Source organism: Euprymna scolopes, chromosome 20 (genome assembly GCF_053919585.1).
Source record: "Euprymna scolopes isolate OS-2025 chromosome 20, ASM5391958v1, whole genome shotgun sequence".
NCBI classification, from domain to species: Eukaryota; Metazoa; Mollusca; class Cephalopoda; order Sepiida; family Sepiolidae; genus Euprymna; species Euprymna scolopes.
The window spans coordinates 9,604,588-9,630,453 of record NC_136501.1 but is presented as its reverse complement, the minus strand read 5'-3'; the positions used below and the strand labels follow the sequence as shown (position 1 = coordinate 9,630,453).

The 25,866-nt window shown below is 32.3% G+C and overlaps 1 protein-coding gene across 14 annotated transcripts in view; it reads left to right on the top strand.

Moving 5' to 3' along the window:
• The window catches only part of LOC145241306 (voltage-dependent L-type calcium channel subunit beta-1-like), a 375,341-nt gene that overhangs the window by 221,825 nt on the left and 127,650 nt on the right, over positions 1-25,866 (top strand). The window contains exon 1 of one of the 14 annotated variants that reach the window (XM_080104107.1): positions 16,925-17,280. The exons of 11 other annotated variants lie outside the window; for them this stretch is intronic. In XM_080104107.1, coding sequence (XP_079960233.1) covers positions 17,203-17,280 — 78 coding nt within the window. In that variant the 5' untranslated portion in view covers positions 16,925-17,202. Of the gene's footprint in view, positions 1-16,924; positions 17,281-25,866 lie in introns of those variants that run through there. 2 more of the 14 variants (XM_080104113.1, XM_080104105.1) reach the window with 2 other exon arrangements.

Genomic DNA, 25,866 nt, shown 5'->3' with positions numbered 1-25,866 from the left:
GTACAAGCTGAGGAGTTTTAAGAAAGAATTCTCAGAAAGGGAGTTATTTGTCATGGATATTGGTGGTTGGAAAGGCTTGTAATTGTTAAAGGATAGCAGCTTTGTCTTCCTAACATTAAATGTTATCTTCTATTTACTTCCCCATTCCACTACGGTCTGGAGGTCAGTTTCTAAGGATTCAGCCATTGTCTTAGATTTGTGTACATCCGTTTCCCTCATGTTGTATCATCAACAAATATACCCATCTCGGATGCAATATTATTAGGGAGGTTTTTAATAAATATCAGGAATAATAGTAGTTCAAGAGTCGACATCTGAGGCACTCCCGCATTAATGTTCTACTGCTCAGATCAACATCCATCACTGACAGCCTGGATGGTCGTATTGTTTAAAGGCTTCGCATGATCCTTAAAAGGATAAGAGCTAATCAAATTAGAAGCTGCTCAAAATCATCGCATTTATCAAAACATGCCTGGAAACTACAACTGGAAAAATAATCATATGATCGTTCCAAAAATCCAAATTATAATTTTTGCCATTGTGATGGCAGTTTGAAGGAAAAATTGCAGCTAGTCATTGTGATGATCTAAATGGATGAGATTAGTCTAATACATCATCAATTGATGACTTGAAAACTAAAGGTTTTTATCATCATTCAACACATCTACCACAATCATCATTCCTTGTGCGTAGTAGCAATTCCCCAACCAATTAGACTGCTGTTAACAAGATTAATGAAAAACTTATTTTACAGTTATTACAGGTAATCAACAAAAAGCATACAAATCTGTTGATATTGTCATAGATCCTTAGGAAGTTTGCATTATATGTACTCTCTATTGACCATGCTATCTGGGGAAAATGAGGCATCACCTCCCTAGCAACTACAATATGAAATCTCAAAAATTCCCTATGAAATATACCGTATGAAACTGACTGAAGGGTTATCAAATATATTCTATGAAATTGAATGATGGGTCATCAAATATACCCTATGAAATTGAGTGAAGGGTCATCAAATATATTCTTGAGTGAAGGGTCATCAAATATACCCTATGAAATTGAGTGAAGGGTCATCAAATATACCCTATGAAATTGAGTGAAGGGTCATCAAATATACCCTATGAAATTGAGTGAAGGGTCATCAAATATACCCTATGAAATTGAGTGAAGGGTCATCAAATATACCCTATGAAATTGAGTGAAGGGTCATCAAATATACCCTATGAAATTGAGTGAAGGGTCATCAAATATAACCTATGAAATTGAGTGAAGGGTCATCAAATATACCCTATGAAATTGAGTGAAGGGTCATCAAATATAACCTATGAAATTGAGTGAAGGGTCATCAAATATACCCTATGAAATTGAGTGAAGGGTCATCAAATATAACCTATGAAATTGAGTGAAGGGTCATCAAATATACCCTATGAAATTGAGCGAAGAGTCATCAAAAAGCAAAAATGTTATAGCCTCTAAGTTTCCCCACGCTCTACTTATAGAAAAATGATAAGAAACAATGAATTAAATCTGGAGTTAGCATCTTTCAATTTACAAAAATATGCTGACTAATTTCCTGGGTTGTATTATTACATGATAACATTAAAAATTGTGTTTACATCATTGATAACATTCAATGGTACACATGACTATTTGACCCCCAAAGAATGAATCTGAATTTTAGATATTATTTTCTCGGAGTTATGCTTATTAAAAAATATCAACTTTGAAAAGGTTTGAAGTTTTAGTTGAACATATAAACAGACAGGCAACTGTCCTTTGTATAATAAATTTGTATATCACTATTTTGAATAATATATAAATATTAGCAAGCCGCCCGGCATTACCCGGTCATACAATATGCTTAAATATGATATTTTGATTAATGCAGATTTTGTATTTATTATTATATTGAACCCAATATATAATGATGATTTGAAAAGTAAAAAAAAAAAAAAAAAAATGACTTGTGCACCACCACTGAGAATCGAAACCAAAACGTTTAGCTTACAATTTACTTTTTGCTTTGACATTAATGCTTGATCTATGAAGACATGTTTGCTGCAAGGCTAAAAATTAAAATATGAACCAATAGCTATTACGTTATACATTCATATTCGTAATGCCGTCATTCGCCCGCCACCTGGCAAATTCTATTTCTTTAATTTTCACACTTTTGCATTGATTTTCCCCTGCTAAAACTGAAATGTAAAGTTTCGCATGGGTTGGAATATCCTATGTATATTAAGTTTTATATCTGTACACTAAAAACTGGTATAGGAGTTTGGTAGGTAAAATTTTTTAAACAAATATAAATATGCATACATATACATAAATATATATAGAAAGAGGTTTGTGTTTGCTATAACCTTTTTACGCAAATATTATGCAAGTATAAATCATGTAGAATATCTGCATGAATATAATTCCAACTTTTTTTTTTTTTTTTTTTTTTTTTTTCGATAAAGTATCCTTGGTCCTTAGTAATGATCCTTTGGGAATGGATGGTGCAAGATTCATTCCACCTCATTTTTTAGGTGGTGTAATCCCTGTATGAGATACTCACTGTAAGATGTTCTTTATTATAGATTAAAAATCTCCGTAATATTTTTGATAAAAGGCAACATAGTTTGAAATTTTTAAATCACATATTTTAAGGGTGGATTTAAAATCGAGATAAAATAAGATAAAAGTCAAAAAGATATTAAGATAAAAATATAAAATATATAATAAGGTAATAATAAAAAAAAATTAGAGATTTTTAATGGGGGATAACATAAACGGTAAGTTAAATGAAGGAAAGAGATAAAACAAAATTACTAAGGACTAAGAATGCGTTATCATAAAAAAAATTGAAATTTACTTTCAATGAGGATTTCTTCAACTAACTTGGATTTTAACAACAACATCCCACTTTATTCAAGGATTACCACTATACTTGGTACCATAATTCCATATCCTTTCTGTTTCAACTTTTATTTTCTTTATCTATGCCCCTTAACAAAATTTAATCTTTAATATATTTTCTTTGTATGTGCTGAATAGCAAAATTATTTCAAATCAGTTCCAATATTTTGTTAATGACTTTTCCTCTGAGGAGATGAGCCTACATCAAAATTCCATGGGTTAAGGAAAGTACTCTGAATTGTATTTTTTGTTCAAATAATAAATTTTTGTTTTGAAAATTATATTTTTCTGAATGAAATTTAGATATAAAAAAAAAAAAACTATATATATATATATATAGCAGTTCAGCTCGGCTTTGCTCGGGCCCTATGTACTGTTCATAACTTTATGTGCATATGCATGTATTAAAAAATCTGCCAATACCAATCCTTATAATAAGCGTCCTTAACTACCATAGAGAAAAGTTGGTAGAGACAACAGAGGTCAATTTTTTTTAACTTTGACCCCAATTTTGACACCCTTAACATTCATTGTTTTTGGCTCAAATCAAATTAAAATGTTTGACCCATGTCCAAGTAATCTACATCTAAAATTTCAAGTGTTTAGACCCAAAATTGGCAGAGGAGTTTCGTAGGGCTTGCAAAAGCCAATTCTTTTAACTCTGACCTCTTGCCAGCCAAATATTCGTCCAAAAACTGATTAAAAGCTTGCTGCATATCTGAATACCCTTTGTGTAAAATTTCAAATGCTTAGACCCAAAATTGGCTTAATAGTTTGCTAGAGACTGCAAAGGTTAAATCTTTTAAACTTTGACCCCTTGGCAGCCAACTTTTTGGCCAAAAACCGATTAAAAAGCTTGCCCTATGTCTGAATACACATTATGTAAAATCTCAAATGTTTAGACCAAAAATTGAATAAGTAATTTCGTAGAGACCACAGAGGTTACATTTTTTTAACTTTGACCCCAATTATGACCTCTTAGCATTTATTGTTTTGGGCTCAAATCAAATTATAAAGTTAGATCCATGTTCAAGTAACCTATATCTAAAATTTCAAGTGTTTAGACCCCAAATTGGCAGAGGAGTTTAGTAGAGTTTTCAAAGGTCAAATCGTTGAACTTTGACCCCTTAACAGCCAAATTTCTGTCGGAAAACCAATTAAAAAGATTTTCCCAAATCTCAATACCCTGTATATCAAATCCCGAGTCTGTCGACCGAAAATTGACAGTTATTTGGTAGGGAAATGTACACACACATTTTCAATTTTGTGTGTGTGTATATATATATATATATATATATATATATATATATATATACACCCTCTGATGAGAAGGAAAGTATTTCTTCAAAACTCCGCGGATTAAGGACTATCCATTTATCTATTGTTTCCTTTTCAGATTAAATGTTTTTAACTCATTTCAAAGTGTTTTTTAACATATTTTATTAACTATTTGCATATATATATATATATATATATATATATATATATACTAGCATGGATGCCCAGCATTGCCCGGATGTTTGGAGGTGTGTGTTAAGCAAAAAAAAAAAAAGTGGTAGTAGGAATGCAGGCTCAAACCCATACCGCGAAGGAGGAAAAGAACAAGAAAAAAATGTGACATCTTTGCTGTTACGACCACCGCCAAACCAGAAGTGATGTAGGTTTACATTAAGGCTAGACAATCGAAAAGAGGGGATGACTCTCAAAAATATCAGCGGAAAAAGCGACCCCTCCCTGTAGAAAAGTGCCCAGTTGAGGGTGAAGAAATTAATGTTTTTAGCCAATTTTTTGGTATTTGTCATCTGAAGAGTTGAACTTCAAAACGATACTTATCTTGTGAAAATCTGTCGCCTCTGTCCAAAGTTTTAGGCAGACATGCAAACATACATACATACATTTATATATTGGTAGCTCAAATTTTCAACCCAAGCCAATTAAAAAAACTGTCCCTATCTCTGAATACCCTTTATGTAAAATTTCAAGTGTTTAAACCAGAAATTGTCTGAGTAATTTAGTAGAGACCGCAGAGGTCAATTCTTTTTTTAACTTTGACCCCTATTATGGCCCCTTAACATTTATTGTTTTGGGCTCAAATCAAGTTAAGTTAGATCCATGTGTCCAAGTAACCTATATCTAAAATTTCAAGTGTTTAGACCCAAAATTGTCGGAGGAGTTTGGTAGAATTCTCAAAGGTCAAATCGTTGAACTTGGCCCCCTTAACAGTCAAGTTTCTGGTCGAAAACCGATCATATCGATTTTCCAAAATCTCAGTACCCTGTATATCAAATTTTGAGTCTGTAGACTTAAAATTGACAGTTATTGCATAGGGAAATGTACACAGACAGGCAGATACACAGACACACAGATACGTTCTCTTATATATATATATATATATATATATATATATATATATATATATATATATATATATATATATATATAAAATAAAATATCATGAAAGAAAAGAATATAAATATATATTTTTGGAGTTTTGGTATGTAAACTACTGATATATACATATAAAGTGTAAAGTTATATTGGAACTTTATTGCATTATCAAGTCAATAAGGGATACAGAGAGAGGAATAAATAAGAAACGTTTTTAGGACATAGCATCTCAAAGTTAATTGCTTCTCGTCAGGAGAGGAGAAAAAGCTGGCTTTATACAAATGTAAAGGTTATATATATATATATATATATATATATATATATATATATATATATATATATATATATATATATATGTTATTTTGGGAAAATATACTTTTCCAATTATAATTCACTCTTCGTATATACCAACCATTTTGTTCAGAAGCACAATGTATGTTAAATATAAAACAGCACATATAAAAGAATAGCAGCATAGTTACATTCCACAATTCAAATATTTATTTTTCAGGCAAAACAGTTCTTTTATCGTGTTAAAATTTTGATGCAGAAATAAATGGTTATTATGTCAATACAGTCTCTTCATGCATATACTCTTCAGAAAAATTAGAAACATTGCTTCGATAGTAATTAATACATTACAATATAATGCTGCAAGAAGAAAAAGTTCATAGAAGACTCAACATTTGCACAAAAAGAGACGGTATTGACATAATAATAACCATTAGTTTCTGCATAATGAAACGGATCTGTAAAAATATGTATCAAAATTGTAACATGTTGGAGGAACTATTTTGCATGAAAAATAAATATTTGGATCTGGGAATATTTGCTATATATAAATATTTTTTTTTTAATTACATTTTCACCCCAAACAAGGCACATTACCACTTTGGTGTAGGGGGCTACTATCAGGGGCAACAACTACTGGGATACTATGTAGGGATTTGAGCAGCAAGATGTCGGTTCACGTTGCACTTGAACTTCTGCACGTCAGTACAGTTGGGGAAGCAGGGACCTGGAATGGAATTCCAAAGTCTAGCGGTTCTGGGGAAGAAACACCTGGAGTAGAAAGATCTTTTACATCTAGGGATCTCTACAGTGTGGGGGTGGGATTTAGCTGCCTGTCAGGTTTGTCAAAGGTGTTCACATCGTGGGGCCACAGTGCTTGCAGTTCGTCAGGACGTTCACCATTAAAATACTTGTAGAACAGGCAGAGGGATGCAATGTTTTGTCGATGGGACAGAGGCTGAAGCTTAGATGCCAGTTCAGGGCCTATTAGATTGGCGACTCTCTTTTTAACCTTGTCAAGGAGCGAGAGACTAGTAGCAAATGCACCAGCCCAAATATGACAGCAATACTCCATACATGGGCGAATGGTGGCCTTATAGAGGTACAGGAAACTTTTGGGTGTTAGTAGTTTTCTAGCACGGTAGAGAGAGCCCAGCTTCCTTGCAGCAGCCCTGGCAATGCCTTCAGTGTAATTGTTCCAACTCATGTTTCCTGTGAACGTTAGGTCAAGGAGTTTGAAAGATGTACTCTCAGATAAAGTCGTTGGCCATTGCTATAGGTGGTAGAGAAGGTTTCTTGTAATTATTGAATGAAACTAGTTAAGTCTTGGTAGCATTGAACGTGACCATCCATTTTTGTCCCCATTCCACTACAGATTGGAGGTCATCCTCTAGTGTTTCTGCCATTTCTTTAGATATGTGTTCATTTGTTTTCCTGTCGTGCCTGTTATAGAGTGTGGTGTCATCAGCATATATACCCATCTCAGAGGCAATTTTGTCGGGAAGATCATTTATGGATATCAGGAACAGTAGAGATCCAAAGATAGACCCCTGGGGCACTCCCGCATTTAAATCATATTGTTTAGATGTACGACCATTGAGGACAACCTGGATTTTTCTCTTATCTAAGAAGGATTTAATTATGTTAAGTATTCTACCAGTGATACCGTATGATCTAATTTTCCTGAGGAGACCCTCATGCCATACCCTGTCAAAAGCCTTAGATATATCTAGAGCTACCGCTTTGCCCAGTGAATGGTATATATGTTCAGAGATTACAGTTAGGATATCTGCTGTGGAAGGGCTTGTCTAAATCCATATTGATTGTCAGTCAGAAGTTTAGCATCTGTAAGGTGATGGACTAAAGCATGGTTAATTATGGTCTCAAATATTTTGGTGAAAAGTGGGAGGAGGCTAATGGGGCCATAATTTAATGGGTTAGTTCTTTCGCCAGAATTCTTGAATACTGGTACCACAGAAGCAGTTTTCCAACAGCCCGGAAAGCAAGATTCATTAAGGCATTTGTTGTAGAGTTTGGAGAGAACTGGAGCTACTTCAGCTGAGCACTTTTTTAATAGCACAGTTGGGATAAGATCGGGTCTACATGCTTTTAAAGTGTCAAGGTTTTTTATGATAGCATGCACCTGAGCAGGGGCGATTTTCAGATCGTCTAGCGAGGCGTCTGTCCGCATAGGAAATTCAGGTAGGGGGTGGTTGGCAGAGTCCAGTGTGGAGTTTGAGGCAAACCGACTGGCAAGCATGTTAGCCTTCTTGGTTGCTGAGCAAAAAACCTTGTGATTTTTGGTTAGTGGGGGAATTGTTGATTGCCCATTATTTACTACACTGTTGTAGATTTTCCAGAAGTCACAAGTTCCTAGTTTTTGTGTTTCGATGCGCTTTTTAGTGGTTTCCGTAAATTCTCTCTTAGCTGTCGCTATTTCTTTCTTAACGTTACTTCTAGCTTCTATATACTTCTGTCTGTTTGAACTGGACTTATGTCAGTTAAATCTGTGGTATGCATGCTGCCTTTGAGCAATGGCAGTTGCACAAGTCGAAGTAAACCATTGGGGAGTGTAGGGCTTGCTATAAAATTTCCACATGGGAACATGCGCTTCGATTGCAGTTTTGAACCATTCAGTGGTCTCGTTTGCGCACTGTTCAGCAGGAAGAGAAAAAATATTTTCCCATGTGGCATCTCTGATAAGATCTCTGATGGCTTCCCAGTCAACCTTTTTATAATATCTAGTTGTTTTGAGCACTGTCTCTTCAGTTTTGGCTCTAGAGTTTAGGGCGATTTCAACCATTATCACTGCATGATCAGCGTTCCCAAGTGGGCTGTCGCAATTCGTTATACAATCATCGGGAATTGTGGTCAAAAACAGATCTAGAAGTGATGCATGTTCTTGCTGGTCAGGGAAACGGGTTGGAAACACTACAATTTGTGATAGGGAGTGAGATATAGAGAAGCTATGAGTTGTGCTACCCGCTGCATCTGTGTAAGTAGAGAATCCAAGCCAGTTTTTGTGGTGGACATTAAAGTCACCAAAAACATGTACTTGTGCGCTAGTGTCGAGGGAGAGTCTAAGCTGTCAGAGACTTTGTTTATTATGGTGCCGTCCTGGGTCGAGGGAGAGCGGTAGAGAAAGTAGAAGTAGCTAATGTTGTGTTGCATGTTTAGTCTAAAGCACATAAAGGCTTGATCATCCGATTCTAGGTTTGTTTCTCTAGTCAAGGGAAGGGTATTACAAAGGTAAACTCCAAATCCATGCATTTGTCTGTCAGAGTCCTTACGGCAGAGTGGGAGATATCCAGGCATGTTAAAGTAGTTAGAGGGATGGAGGAGTGTAGGGTAGTCTCACTTAGTGCTAAGATATCCGGGGTATTTGTTAGGAGAAATGCTTCAACATCAGCTAAATTAGTTCTAACCCCACGGATATTTGTAAATGCAAGCCTCAAGGGAGTAAGCAAGTTGGATTTGTTTGACCCTAAACCTGGTTTAAGCTTATTTTTAGATTGTACTGTCATCATATTTTTTAAAGAGTTTCAGTTTAGGTAAGGAGGAACTGAACAAGAGGTTATGAAGAGCATCAGACATGCATCACAAGTAGACCATCAGCTAACCTTCCTTCAATTAGGATTGTGGCCTCAGGAAAGCCTACCGGGGATGAGTGCAGGGTCCCTTTCCATGTGCGACACGGCACTACAAACATCCCAATATTTTACAACTGTTGATGGAGCAGCCGCTCTAAGTGCTACCAAAGAGTTAGGGTTTCTGTACTACCAGTCGGAAACAGCAGCCAGGAACTGCCAATCCGGTACCCTCAACCCATCAGAGGAAGGTCAACCCAATCTAATTTCTCAGGCATATATGGTACTCAAGCACTCTTAAGTGCCCAGTTTTAGGGGTGGGGTGTGTCGGAAGTGGGGAAAACTGGGTTCGTTGCCCTAGACAAGAAACAAGATCTACCACTGGGTGTTTCTGTCGAATCACTGTGATAGTGTCTCTGCACCTGACTAATAGGCAAAGAAGGAGTATGGAAGCTGGGCGATAGACAGAGACTATCTACTCTTTAAGCAGTTTAGGTTTGCAAACCGGTAATTTGTTTGAGTCACCAGCTCTAGGAAGGTTGTCATTCAAGACTGAAGAGGCCTCCTTCCCCTTTGGTTTAGTTTCAGAGTTTTCCTTCTCCTAGACAGATGATCTGGGAAGATCTACTGGGTCCGTCAGCACTGAGAGGGTTTGCTCTGCACCTGGGTTCTAATCCAGGTATTTCTGCGACCCCGCGTGGATAGTTAATGTTACTGGGTTAGTTTGTAGAGGTTATATATCTGCTGAATAGTTACACTCCTCAAAGTGATTTATGGACATTGCTATTTCATTGTTACTGGATAAAGGGAGTGAGTAGAGTTCATGCAGTGTAAGCAACTAAGATTTTAAGAAGGCTTGTTAGAAAGGAGATAATGTAGTTTGAGGCTTTCCCTTTATATTTTTTAAATTTTATTTAATAAAATAGGTCTAGGATTATGTTACAGTAAGATTAGGTATTAAGAATTGAACTACGAATTGTGCCCAAACTATATTTTAGATGACAGGAGGGTTGAGATGTGAGTGCAATATAGTACGGATAAAACAGTAAGTTTTGAATCATGTATAATTAGGAAAGTTGAAGTTGTAGGTATAAAGTGTGTTTCTATTATTGAGGGAAGATAATTTCAGCTTTCATGTAAGAGTCATGGACATTTAGCATAACAAGGAGTATCGGTTCAGTTTCGTATTAATCGTTGCAAAACTATCTAGGAGGAGACATAGTTATGTAATGCAGATCGCTTTGCTTCCAAGTACATACTTTGGCTGCGTGTGTGTATATATATATATACATATATATATATATATATATATATATATATATATATATATATATATATATATATACACACATATATATACATATATATATATATATATATATATATATATATATATATATACTTAGAAAAAAAGACTAAGTAAATCTTCTTCTTTTACAAGTTCATAAGTACGAAAGGAATAATTCCATTATCATACAGCTGCTACCAACTGACTTGACGTACAACAATGGCACAGCTTGAATCATATGCTGTGCTCACCATTTTGTTTATATGAATGATTTTTAAATGTTCCTCATATAATAGTTTTGGTCTCCATTAAAATGAAGTAAAAAAAAATATTAGACGCATTAAAATATACATTTTGTATCCCCCCCTATCTCATTGCAAAGCATTACCTTTGTGCATTCTACAATGTGGTAATTAAGCATCATGTGAGGTTAATAGATACCTTTTTTTAGGTTTTTATTTTTAACCAACGAATAGAACTGTGTTATAGTGTTAAATATTTTCCGTATAAACAACACTATAAAAAAATTTTTTTCAAAAACAAATTAAAATTATTTAAGATTGTTATAGAGTGATATCTATAAGCCTACTTCATTTGCCACTGTTCATTAAGGCTTACATTTCCAGATTTGAAATTTTATTTGAATTTACCTCAGGATATTTGTTATATATGAGCCAAAGTAGAATGTTTTAATATGGGAGCTTACATTTAATATTTGCAGCAGTTGGATTTCTAAAAACAAATGAAGTGGGGTTAAATAAATTGATTACTTCTTATGATAGAAAATAATCACTTTTTACATTTTTGAATTTTTGAGATGAGGGTTGAGTATTCATATTATTTGGAATCGGAGATTACATCAGCTGAAACGTTGTGATGATACTTATAATAAGAAGAGTGGTCTGAAGAATCGAAATAATCCAAATAAAATTTGTGTCTCGTTTTAATTTGAATAATTTTAACATTAAAATATGTCACTGCATTTGCCATGATAAAATTGGTATGGCGGAAGGTTCTTCTTCTAAAATAGAAGAAAAGTGAGACCAGTTACCATATAATTCTTCTCAAATCATATTTCATGAAGTTGTAGTACTATCTCATAAATAATCTTAGAAATATCAAAGAATTTCTAACATAGACTCCTTTATTACTTGGTCTCCTAATCGAAAAAGTATTGCAGTGGAAACGAAGAAATCAAAAACAAGAAAGGTGTTTTTTTATAGCTTACAGTTTATTGGATGCACACTCCACATGTGGTTACAATCAACTCCCCAAGCTGAAAAAAAAAGAAAGTAGGACATCCACTCTCTTTGCTCATCAAGTCTGTTCTCTTTTTTTTTTTTCTGATTTTTTGATTGGTATTGTTTGGCATTTGTAATTGTTTTTTTTTTATATACATTTCTAAATCAACATATTTCAAAATAAAAACATGATAACTGTTTACAATTCAACCTTGTAATAATCAAAACAATCACTTCTAGTCACTATCTTGCTTTTTATGATCACCATGGGGTGATCTTGTTGCAAATTTTCTGTAAGTGGGTTTTAAACCACAGATCCTGTTAACAATTTTCTCGTATTTGTCACAGTTTGGATACTCAAATAGTCATCAAATAACAGAGCTTCATCTTCTATCAAAATGATCTGACAGTATTTGTCGTGGAAGGACTATTCAAATTCTCTTTCACATTTCTATGAATACTGCTGCTACTTCTGGCTAATCAAAGACAATGTTACTTCAAGAAAAAACTGGTTCACATTAAGCAGTAACTCTGATGAAAACCTGTACATGTGTGGTATTTGAAATTATATTTTCTGGCAAACATGATCATTTTAATGATTCAGGCAATCAATTCGTTAACATGTTTTATATTTATATTATCTATTAGTTTAATTAACAAGATTACCCAGTAGTGCCCGGGATTCGAATTTCCATAGAGTACATAGATTATATTAAAAAATTAAGTAAAACGAAATAGTCTGCATAATGTAATCTATATATATATATATATCTATAAAAGTTAAAATGTCTGTCTGTTTGTGTACATTTCCATACTAAATAACTCTGTCAATTTTCAGTCTACAGACTCGAGATTTGACATAAGGAGTATTGAGATTTTTGAAAATCTTTATAATCGGGCTTTGGCAAGAAATTTGGCTGTTAAGAGGTCAAAGTTCAACGATTTGACCTTTGAAAACTCTACCAAACTCATCTGCCAATTTTGGGTCTAAACACTTGACATTTTAGATATAGGTTACTTGGACATGGATCTAACTTTATAATTTGATTTGAGCCTAAAACAATAAATGCTAAGGGGGTCATAATTGGGGTCAAAGTTTTTAAAAACTTGACTTCTGCGGTCTCTTCTAAATTACTCAGCCAATTTTTGGTCTAAACATTTGAAATTTTACATAAAGTGTATTCAGACATAGGGAAAGCTTTTTAATCATTTTTTTTTCTGAAAATTTGGCTTCCAAGGGGTCAAAGTTCAAAAGATTTAACCTTTGCGGTCTAGCAAACAATTAAGCTAATTTTGGGCCTAAACATTTGAAATTTTACATAAAGGGTATTCAGACATGCAGAAAGGTTTTTAATCAGTTTTTGGGCGGAAATTTGGCTGGCAAGAGGTCAAAGTTTACAGAATTGACATTTGCAGATTCTACGAAACACCTCTGCCAATCTTGGGTCTAAACACTTGAAATTTTAGATGTAGGTTACTTGGACATGGGTCAAACATTTGAAAAATTAATTTGAGCCCAAAACAATAGTCAAACCTAGAACAGGCTGCATGCTTTCTGTCTTTTTCTCTTTACTTCTCATTCTTTCCTCACCTAAAAGATAATGAAAGAAAAAAGAAAGTGAAAAAACTTCCTTTCACTTTTGTAAATCTCTAAATATTTGCCTTCTTAATTTTTCCCTGGTGTCAATGGATAAAGTAGGATTATACCTGAGCCAGAGAGTTGAAACTCCTCCCTCTTCCTTTATTCTTGACTAAAACAAAATATAAATCAGGATTAAATACAAAAATCGTTAGAATTGATTGAAAAAATGTTTTACCAATATGGACCAGCATTTGCCTAAAATGACTAAAGGGTTTTAAATATGTACCTTTTCTTAACAATGTTGTTTAAGTCAAAGATATTATAAAATATTTTTTCAAAAATAAATTGTAATGTGGCTAAAAGGTCAACAGTAAAGACCTTCAAAAATCTGCTACTGTTTAAAGTTCTAGCATCATAACCATTTTTTAGTAAAATAAGCCAAAGGATGCCTAGTTACTCAATTTTGTTTTTTAAGTTTCTTTTAGAAATATTTATTTTGAAATTTACTTCAATTATTGATAATATTTGAATAGGTTCAAGATAATATCTTATTTCAAGATTATTCTTGTGTCAACTTCTTTCCAACTCTTAATTATGCCTGAAAGAAAATTGCTGGATGTAACTGTCCTGTATTTAGTGTATTTTAAATGAAATCTTGAACATCATTGTTTTCTTTGTAACTAATACAGCAGAAACAAAACTGTTCTTTAAAATACCAAGGTCTTATATATGATACTAGCCTGGGTGCCCGGCAGACTCAAACCCGTACTATGAGGGAGGAAAAGAATGTGAAAAAAACAAAAGTGACGTCTTTGCTGCTGCGCCCATCATCAAACCGGAAGTGACGAATGTGTAAATTAAGGCTAGACTTTCAAAAATATCGGCAAAAAAAGCGACCCCTGTAGAAAAGTGCCCAGTTAAGGATGAAGGAATTCATGTTTTTAGCCAATTTTTCAATATTTGTTGTCCACAGGGTCGAGCTTCAAAATGATACTAATATCATGAAAATTCGTCGCCTCTCTCAAATGTTTTAGGCAGACATACAAACATACATACATACATGCATTTAAACAGACAGGTGAGATTTATATTATAAATGAAAAGAAACTGGAATTTTAACATCTCCATCATACCAGTAATTCTAGGAACAACTGGACTCATGAAAAAGAATTTTAAAAACTACCTGGCGAATATACCCGGTGAACCAAGTGTAAGAGAAATGCAAACAATTTCAAGCAAAGGAACGGTTAGAATCTTAAAAAGATCTCTTAGTTGGAATGTATGAGATAGTAAATAGCTGGCATCCACTAAAATGACCCATCTCCATCAAAAACAAAATGATAATAAAATAAGTTCTTGTTGAACTTGTTTTATTTAACTTACATATGGTATAATGATCTTTCTCTTCTCAAACTTAAGATTTGTTAAGTTTTATATTCAACTAGTTGTATTTACCTTGCATGTTGCAGGTCTTAGAGAAAAATATAGTCATGTTTACAATTTTTTAAATATGATTTTTTATAAATTTTAGATTTGATTTCCATAAATATATTAAAAAAAACAAATGGTCCAAAGTTAAAGTCCAGAAATACACACTATTTTGTCTGGTAGTTTAATGCAGACATCAACCCACTTATATAAAAGTTATCAATGCTCACCTTTCTCAATATTTAGTTTTTTTGTTTGTTTGTTTTTTCTACTTTGTTTAAGCTGTATTTTCCTCACTGCTTAAGTTCTGAAAAAAATGATTGAAAATTTGATCACTTGTTGTCTTCTAATATGTGATAAAAAAGCAGGAAGACTCGAAGTTGCTTGGGATTAAATGATAACATTTAAATGTCCTTTTCACTTTGCTAATAACATCGTATTACTTATTTTTACTGAACCTCCCTCATTTTGTCTCGTAATATAATCAAAATAATAAATTGAAATTTTGGAAAACTCTTTTAATTAGTGCTTTAAATTTCAGTAAAATCAAATGTATATATTTGGATTTTTTTTACTACTTCCATTGTCTCCCCCATAAAATGTCATACATATGATTTAAATTTTATTAAAATTGGATATATTTGAAGTTTAAAAGGGTTCTGCCCTTGTAGTTCCTTTAGAAAGCACTTTAAGATTCAGAGCCACTTTCATTGTGTTCCCCAGACATTTTGACATATGCATACACTGTTAGTTTTTTATATACATTTTAACCTTTCTTTCTATAGGGAACCCAGACACACACATTGGCATTTATATATAAAAGATATTATAAGTGTATATATATATATATATATATATATATATATATATATATATATATATATATATATATATATATATAATTCTAATTAGTGCAGGAATTCTTAATTTTATTCAATGAAATAAAAATAATTATAATTTTACTTATTGTAATGCTATTAATCTACAGATAAAACTAACAAATGTTTTGAATCAAATTGAATTTCCATCATAAAAATTTAGAAATGGTCAACAATTATAATATTTTTTGCTTTAAAACAACTCTTATATCATTTTCACAAAATAAAATTCATTTTATTAACCATTTTTTTTTTGTTGTTAATGAATATGTTTTTTCAAACTCAAGATTTTGAACCATTTTAATTCAGCTTTACTAGATTTCTGAAAGATTACATTATTTTTTTATTCAGTTTTCATGCACCATATGATACACCTCGTCTTCGCTTTTTAAAATGGGTCCAAAGAATGCACAACTAAAAAGACATCACCATACAAAAACAGTTTTAGTCTGTTTTCAATCTGCTATAATTAATACATCACAAATGCAAGTATTTAAATTTGCAAATATGGACTGTATTGTAATGTGTGTGAGTATGTGTTGAAGAAACAACTTCTGAGAAGCTTTCATATGATGATCTATAAAAATATGTGTATAACTGCTCATACTAACATCATTCAGTGAAATTCATAAAACCTTATAGATATAGATGATGACTTGACCTTCTAGTAAGCAGTCATTTCCAAATCAATGGCCATTTATGAAAATACTGTGTTTTTTAAAACTGTCTACTTGTTGAAGAAATGTTGTATCCTTTCTCAAAAAGGAATTCATAAAGTCTCGAGCATATTATCTTCTCTGAAGTCTAAAATTTATAGTTTTCTCTCCTGGCTCTCTCTACGATGTCAGCTGTCGAATTACAATTCTACCTTTTTTTGAAAAGTTGAATCCTACTTTGCTGCCATTCACAATAATGATGCCAATTGTTGCTGCTGCTGCTGCTTAGTCTCTTCATGCCAAATTCTGTAACTTTTGTGCGTGTGTGCGTGCCTACATTGATTTTGCATTTGTTGTACAGCATCACCGAACTGACTTCAACACAGCGCACTGACAGTAACCAATGGTTACCAGTTGCAAGCAGTATCATCACTATTTCTGCTGCTGTTACTGATTGTTCCCCCATATCATTATGTTGTCATCAATACTTTGAAGAGAAGTAAATAAAGCAGCTGATGCTATAAAACTGAGAAGACAGCCATGTTGGATTGCAATACCATGGCTACTATTTCTTTGCGCACAAGTGGGAGGAGATATGGTTCAAGTCGATGGAGGGAGACAAATGTATGATGGGATGGCTACGAATAAATTAGTTTGCTTGAATGACTTGATATTTATGCATTAGGTTCCCTTGAATCATCCGCTGCTGCTGCTGTGGATGGTGCTGCCGCCGCTGCTGCTTTTTTCTTTTTGTCTCTCCTTTCTAATGCTCTAATATTCGTACTAGACTTGAAAATGATAGTGTAATGGAACTAACACTTTAACAACAGGCCTAAGTTACCTTCTGTTCTGCTGAAGCATCAGTGCACCCTTGGAATAAAGGTCTCCATACACAGAATGGACTTAAGGCCTCTCGTGCCACTTGTCTCTTTCCATTCTTCTGTGAGGCAAATATAATGCATGACACAGAAAAGCAGAGAATGGGACGAATGCGGAAAATCCTATCTGGCCTGAGTGACATTGATTCTCTTGTGGTGATTATCTTACTTCCTTATTCGTCATAGTTGTGGCATTAAATATACTTTTGCATCGTAGAGATATACTTAACGTTCATTATTTTCTATTCTCAGTTTCAATAATTGCATCGTAAGATTTCCTTCTATTTTATCAAAAAAAAAAAAAGTGAGCCTCTCTTGACATCCTGATAATTAGGTGCAATGAGATGGCTAAAGTAGTTGATATGGTGGACAAAAGGTGGAATAAGTGTCACGCCAGCCTCTTATATGATGCATGCATTCACTTTCAAATGAACAGATATGAACAGTTGCAATAAAGTGTGAATTTCTGTTTAAAATTTTATTTATCAATTATCATCAGCATTACTATGATCGTCTGCTGTGCTCTTACTACAATTCCAATGAAAACCGCTTCCAATGCTATGCTTACTTAACGGCATCAATGTCAAATAGATCTTGTGACTTTTCCTATCAAAAGTTACTCTTGTTCCTCCAAGTTGAATAACTGTATGCATTTCTTTATGTATAATTATTTCTTTTCTATTACACATAACTCATAAACATAATAAATAACATTTTGTTGTTGTCATTTAACATTTTGATCGATTTTGGAAATGCAATTTATTTTTAATATTGAGCAGTTTTATAAAACAACACAAAGCAAATGCTGAAAACACTCACATACATGCACTCACATATATATTTGTGTGTGTGTGTGTGTGTGTGTGTGTGTGTGTGTGTGTGTGTGTGTGTGTGTGTGTGTGTGTGTGTATAGTCAGACAAATTCTCATGAAGATGAAACCAGGAAAATTTTGTGTAGTTTAATTGCCATATATATTTTCATAATTTACCGTGTGTGTGTGTGTGTGTGTGTGTGTGTGTGTGTGTGTGTGTGTGTGAACAATAATAAATATCTAAAATGGATTTATTTTAACACTTAAAGATTTTAAGAATATTTATCATATAATAATATATATATATTATATAAAGCCTTATCCGAAAGAATATCGAGCCCTTTATGTGTGCAAGGTCTTCTGCCTTGGCCTGAAATTATTCCAACTCTGAGTGATTGATTTTTGTATGTTATATATTCTGCCTAAACTGGCTTAATAATTAAATTAATTCGGATTCATCTTGTTTCAATAGGTTTTTAGTCAAATTTTTATAAGGTTAAAGCTGTTATTATTATATTTAAGTTTTGCTAAATTAGACAATGTTTTTTTTCTTAAGAATTAATTATGTTAACATTTATTGCAGGTGACTAAACTTTCTTTTTTGCCCTCTTAAATTTCATTAATTATAATTTCACTTATGTTGCTTATTATTGCAATATATCCTAATCCATTTATAAATTCTTATTATAAAAATGTATATTTTGATTATTCTTTATGTTAAATTAATATTTCTATTTTAATTGTTTCATTTACTTTATAGTAACATTGATTAAATTACATAAAATAGTTTTTGTTGCAGTGACTAAAAATAAAAACTCACCTGCTATTTTATTTCAGTGTTTTTTTTTTGTTTATTCTGTGAATATATTTACATATGAACTATTAGATTTATTCATGACTTTATAACAACTAATGTATGAGTTTTTTTAGTTCTTTTTACTCTTGATGTAAATAGTATTTCATATTCTGTTTCTAAATTTTTGATATTTGATTATTTGCATTCTTTAAACCACTGTTCTCATTTGTGAGTGTTATTTTCAAAACTTTTGATCAATGTAACCTCTAACCTTCTTCTGTTGAACTTGGAAATCTCTCTGTTGAACTTGGAAATCTGCACAGAATTTCAAACCGAACCCTTTGTTTAATCCACGACTGAGTAGAAATCCTAATTAATTCGCAATTGTATTTTTAGTGTCACCCACACAGAGGATTAAACCTTCAACCTCCAGAAGAGTGTAATTTTACAACTGAACTTTTACCAAGTACTTTATCATTTGTGCTACAAGTTCATTGTAGGTTACATCGATCAAAATATTGTGAAAATATCAATCAGGATGAGAACAGTAATTTGAAGAATCCAAATAATCTGAATATTTCATATTCATTGACTTTTTTCTATTTGTAAATACACGATATTTACTTACTCCAAAGGAAATATATTATTGTTTCCCAAACTTATAATTTGATAAAATATTTTTTTTTTATTCTTTTCATTTATTTCAGTCTCACTCTTTCTTTTATTCTAATAATTCTCCGTTCTTTAACAAAAATTAAATTTCCAACTGACCAAACCCGACTGAAAACAAAAAGAATGTAACCACTTATATTTAGTTTCTCACCTTAAAATATTTGCTTATAAAATCAGCTTCTTTTTTGCCAAGTTGTCTCCTAAGATTTTTTTAAACTGAATTTTATGAGAGAGTAATTCTAGAGTATAAGTGACATTTAGCAAGACAACACCAACAATATAGATTCAATGAAGTCCTTAATACAAGAGCTATAAAAGATTTATATAATTGAATTTTAAATAAAAAAATTAGAAATGTGATATTAAAAAATAATAATGTCCTTTTTATGCCATATGCATTAAACGATTACATCTACATGAATGTACAAATATTCTTTCAAAATATTCCATGAGCGAGGTTACTGACAAAAAAGGAAGAATTACTGTTTTTTGGAGTTTGAATCTATCCATTAACACTTATCATTGGCTAGTATTTGACCTTGAACTGTGTGTATATATATATATATATATATATATATATATATATATATATATATATATATATATATATATATATATATATATATATATATATATATATATATATATATATATTAGCACCTTACATCAAGTGGTTTCATGCTTTGTCTGGAGCAGTTTCCATTAAAAATAATCTCTTTTGAGATGTGCATATTCTGATTCTAAAAAATCTCAAAAATCTTCTACTGACAAGATATATTTAATGACTCATGTAGTTTGTAAATACCATAAAAACATAAAAGAAATATATCTAAGATGAAAGTATATTTCTTAAACTAATAACTGATATTTACCAACGATGTTGATACATTTTTTTTAATGGAAATCGCTCTAGACAAGGCATGAAGCCACTTGATGTAAGGAGCTTAAAAAATACTACTTCAACATCAACTAGCCAATGATAAGTGTTTTTTGTTGTTGTTGTTTTTTTTTTTTTTTACTTGGGAGTCACTACTTATCAAGGCCCAAAGGCCACTCAAGGATAAGGGTTAATGAATGTAAGGTAGTAGTGTAGTAATCGTTAATAATGTAAAATAGGATATAATTTCATTATTTATGGGGATGGTTCAACAAGAATGTGTTTACATTAGATTTGAAGGCAACCATGTTGTATTCAACAGTGTTTCACAGATGGCCAGTTCTGGGAAAGAAGCTTTGTACATGAATTCTACATTTAGATTTAGGCACAGTTAGTGAGTGGGCAAAATCGTATATAGTGGTTGTAGATAGTCAAGTGTTTTCTTTGTGAAAGTTTGGCAACAGGGAATCATTGATTGGAGTTCAGTTGAGCACCTGCCATGAAAAGTGTTAACTGGATAGATTTTGATCTCTTTGTTAGAAACATCGTTCATGGAACATGAGGACTAAAGGACCAAATAAGGGAAGCAAGAATTATGAGGCTGCCAAAAATGAACCCAACTTTCTACTTTCCTTGAATTTATGATAGAAATAGTTTTCCTATTTCTAGTTGTATGCAAAGACTGAGTTGATGCTTTTCTTAATTCAGGTTATTCATCCATTAATTTGTGTCTAAATTCTTGAACCTTTATCATTACAGCATCTTCATCATTTTGGTTGTTTTTAGTATTCTCAAACCTTCCTTACTCTTTTATCTTTGATAATATTCACGATATCTTTCTTTCCGGATATTCTCACAATCGATTTCATTCTAACATTTGACATTCTTCCTTTCATTTGCCATAAATGACTTCTTTTATCACAATGTTTTCAACAGTGTAATTTTAGCCTCTACTTGTAGCTTTTCAATAAGCCTCAGGAAATATTGAACATTATATATATATTAAAGCATCAACACTTTGTTGTCACATCTAGGTTTTTTTTATATATTGTCATTTTTTATAGGTGTTCTTAATTGTATTTCAAGATGATATTTTTGCACATATCAGTTTGGACTACTATTCTTTAAAAATAAAGTTATTGTGAATTCATTTTTTCGAAGGAAACTTCCAAATCGACAGGAAGAAAAATATGTCCTTTTTGAGGAAAGGTAGCGGCGAGGGGGGAGGGTAAAAAAGAGATTTGTCCATTTAATAAAGATGTTATTAGATACTAACTGTTTTTATCACTATATTTATAGTGATAAAAACAATCAGGATGAGGATACACATTCAAAAGAATCATTGATAATCATCAATAATTATAATAGTCCAAAAACGTACTTGTATTATTTAAATTAATCGGACAATTGTTCTCATCTTGAGTGTTATCTGCACAACATTTCAGTCAATGTCACCTCCGACCTTCATCAGGTTTAAAAGTCACCATGTTTTGGCAGGAAAAAAGAAAGGTAGCTCTGCACTCTAAGGTTGCGAATTTTTGCATCTAGTTGGAAGTAAGTTTACATGAATTATAAAGATAATTTAATTATCAGGGAATCCTAGGGGTATAATTTTTAACATATTATGATTAAAACTTACTTCCAACTAGATCCAAAAATTCAAAACTTTAAAGTGCAGAGCTATCCTCCTTTTTTTCTGCCAAAACATGATGATTTTTACACCTGACGAAGTTCAGAGGTTACATTGACTGAAATGTTATGCAGATAACACTCAAGATATGAACAATTTTCCGATTAATTTAAATAATACAAACATTTATACCTCATCTTTAAAAATTCAGAACTGTAAAAATGGTATTATACATAATGAATATTTACAAAACTAAATTTGTAGCTTCAAATCAAGTAATCAAGTGCTCTCATCATTTAATTATAAACTTCATTATCAGCTGAGATTTAAAATGTCAGATTCATATGAAGAGTATTATTTGGATTCTTCAGACTACTGTTCTCATTTTGAGTGTTATTTTCACAATGTTTCAGCCAATGTAAGCGCCAACCTTCTTCAGATGTATCTTGTCAAACTTGAGAATCTTCCTGTCGAACTTGGGAATCTGCATGGAATTTTGAGCGCAACTTTTTATTTAATCTGCAGGGGCATGCTCTTGTTCCATCAGCCATGACTGGGTAGAAGTCCTAAGTAATTCATAATTCTATATTGAGTGTCACCCGCACTGAGGATTGAACCTTCAATCCCTATGAATGTAACTTTACAACTAAATTTTACCAAGTACTTTATTCACTATACCACAGTAAAGAGTTCTTTTCAAGATTCCATGCAGATTCCGGAGTTTGACAGAAAGATTCCCAAGTTTTTACAGAAAGATTCCCAAGTTTGACAAGATACACCTGAAGAAGGTCGGAGGTTAAATCAACCAAAACATTGTGAAAACAAACCCTAAGATGAGAACAGTAGTCCAAAGAATCTAAATAATATGAATAATCAATCTCAAAGATTCAGGAACATAAAATCAGATGAAGAGATTTGAATGAAATAAGGCCGAAAACTTTTAACACTCATGGAAAACAAATGTTAAAAAATATATATAAAGTCTCTACCAAATATGAATGAGTTTTTCAAATTACTGAAAATTTATCACAGACTTGTGCAACACGTTGAGAACAATGCAAACTATTGCTTTTAACCACTAGATCACTTGAATAAACAGAAATAGCAAAAATATTCATATTAATAACTTGCATGGAGGGGGGGGGGATGCATGCTACTTTTGACTTCAAAAACGAACAGTTGAAATATAAAATAATATGAATCAGATGCAAACTCAAAATAATATAATTGAAACTGTAATTAAAAGGATATACAGCTACTTGATCAAATATTTAACAAACTTTGAACCAGAAGTGTTTTCTGAATAGACTATGTAAAATATAACAATGAAAAACCAAGAAGTAAATTGTATTTAATAGATACAAATTAATACGCTTATAATAGAGCCTGTTTAATTTTTATTAATCCATTTAAAACTTCAATAACAGTATTACTGTATTAGAGTATATAGTTTGTCATGGATGAAGTATAATATAGGATGAAAAAAAAAAATTTCGTTTTACAAATACAACTACGAATTAATACATTTTAAAACAGTGTTGACTTCATTTAATAAACACTAAAGAACAAAATTGTTTTTTATCACAGCCTATGCAAATTAATCAATTAAAAAAAAAAAAAAAAACAAATAAAATTAGCCAGTTTTGGGGCATTTCTGAGTTTTTAGATTCCAGATTAGGAGTTTAATATGTGCATCTCGACATCAAACGTTTTTTCTGCAATCCTGCAGAATATCATGTCTTAACAATTTCCAAGACTTTCTGTCTCTCACTTTTTTTTCATCTCAAACAATGCATATTGCCATTGAAATGTGAACCAATATTTCAACCATGAAAACTAACCTTAATCCGTAGTAGAAAAGGGCTGTATTGAAAAAGAATATCTTTTTATACAGAAAAACACTGAAGATTCGAAGGGAGAGTTGAAGGTGTAGCATTGTTTAGAGGGACGTGGGGGGTATCAAAGGAAAGGGGGAGGTGAAAAAACAGTAGGAGAAGGATAAGTGGGTATTTGATTAAGTGGACAAGATGAAGGGAGATGCAGTGGTAGGAGTGAGGTGGGTGGAAACACGGAGAGGGTAGTGGACAAGTATGAAAGGAGAAGGAGGTAATAAGAAGGGATAACAAGTTCTTGTGGAAGTTGTTGAAACTCATTGTGTGTTAAAGTTTTGGTCAGATCCATGGGTACATTTAACTTTTAATTAATGATAACCTTTTTCCTGATAAACACAAGAAAGGCAGAAATTAAATGATGAACGAGAAGGCTTATTGATATTCATTTTACTTGATTGGTTTTAGAAGCAGTTTTTGATCTTGCATTATTTATTATAAACCATTGGAAAGTGGGAATAAGTTATAAATATTGTTTTCACAATATCGACGAGATGAGCTATTTCTATATTATTTGGTTCAGAATGTTTTCTGCATCATAGTTGCTGCCATTTTGATAACATTTCACCTGTTGTACTCTTTTTCATTCTTTATGTGCCTTATGTCATAGTTACTCTGTGACCTTCTGTGAATTTTGAACTGGATCATTTATTTAATGAGATCAATGTATCTCTGTGGATTAAATATTCAGAATTCCCAAACAATTACTGATTATGACAGAATACATCTGAAAAAGGCTAAAGTGGTTGAAACGTGAATATAACAGGAATGGATGCGAGACAAACGGTCTGAAAAATGTAATTCATTTCAAGAAACAACAAAAATTCATTCTATCTCAAAAATGTTGGAGATATCATAAAGGCAGGGAATATATAGTATTTGGCGATGAAATATTGTTTTTATTATTCACATGATCTGAACTGTTTTCCTCATCTTGATTGCCCCATTGTTACATTTCATCTGTTGTATTCTCCGTCATTCTTAGATGGTCTGTAACTTTCTGCAAATTTCGAACTAAACTTTTTTATTCCAAGGAAAGTGACTTGAGAAAATCTAAGTAATACGCAAGATATAGAAAAGGCATAGAATGCAGTATAACAGCAATCTACTTCAGGGGAACAAATAAAAGGTTCAGCTCAAAATTCTTAGAAGATTACCAACTATAACAAAAGACACCTGAAGAAAGCCTATTCATTCACTGGCTGAAACGTTGCAAATGTCTTTGTAACAAAAACAGGTGGAACAACCCAAAACATGTAAATGATATGAATAAATAGGATTGTTTTCTTCTCCTTAATTGAGTGGAGTTGAGGGCGACTTAAATGATCTTTTTATGGCTACTACACTGACATGTAGGGGATAACCCTACTGACCTTTAATCTTCACCTTGTAATGCTAAGTATTTAACAAGGAAACATTAAGTACCTTTTTTTTTTTTTTTTTTTTTTAGTCTTTAATATGACTCTACCGAAGATTGAACCTTGGTCTCTCAGACCGTTAATGAACAAAAATCATTCTACTAAATGGGCCAATGTTATTTACTTAAAAAGTAAATTTTTTTCTTAAACTTTCACAATATCTAATTTTAAAGAATTATACAACGAAATTGATTAGTTACAAACTAAAAATATTCAATATTTATTGTTTGGTGGTTGAATAAGTGTGACTATCATAGATTGGATCAGATAAACATGTCCCACTTGAAAATCATGCAAGAAAGAGGTCAACAACATTACTATTTGCTTTACGATTATTGGTTGAAAAAAAAATGAAATATTCATTATTGCTTTCGCCTGTGTTTGTTGTTTTTCTGATATTGACCACAGTAGACATTAAATATTACACACAGATCGAATTAATTTACACATTAATACTATTGAGAAATGTATAACCTACAATTCCCCCCTCTTGTTGTGGCAAAAGAGTTTGTGTACAAAGTCATCTTTTTTTTTTTTTTTTTTTTTACAATTGTTTTTCAGCATTAAAAAAGGTTGATTTGCTTTTAAGTGAACAATGCAACTCGATTTGCAAATGTTATGTTGGTTGTCAGTGTGCACACTTTTTCT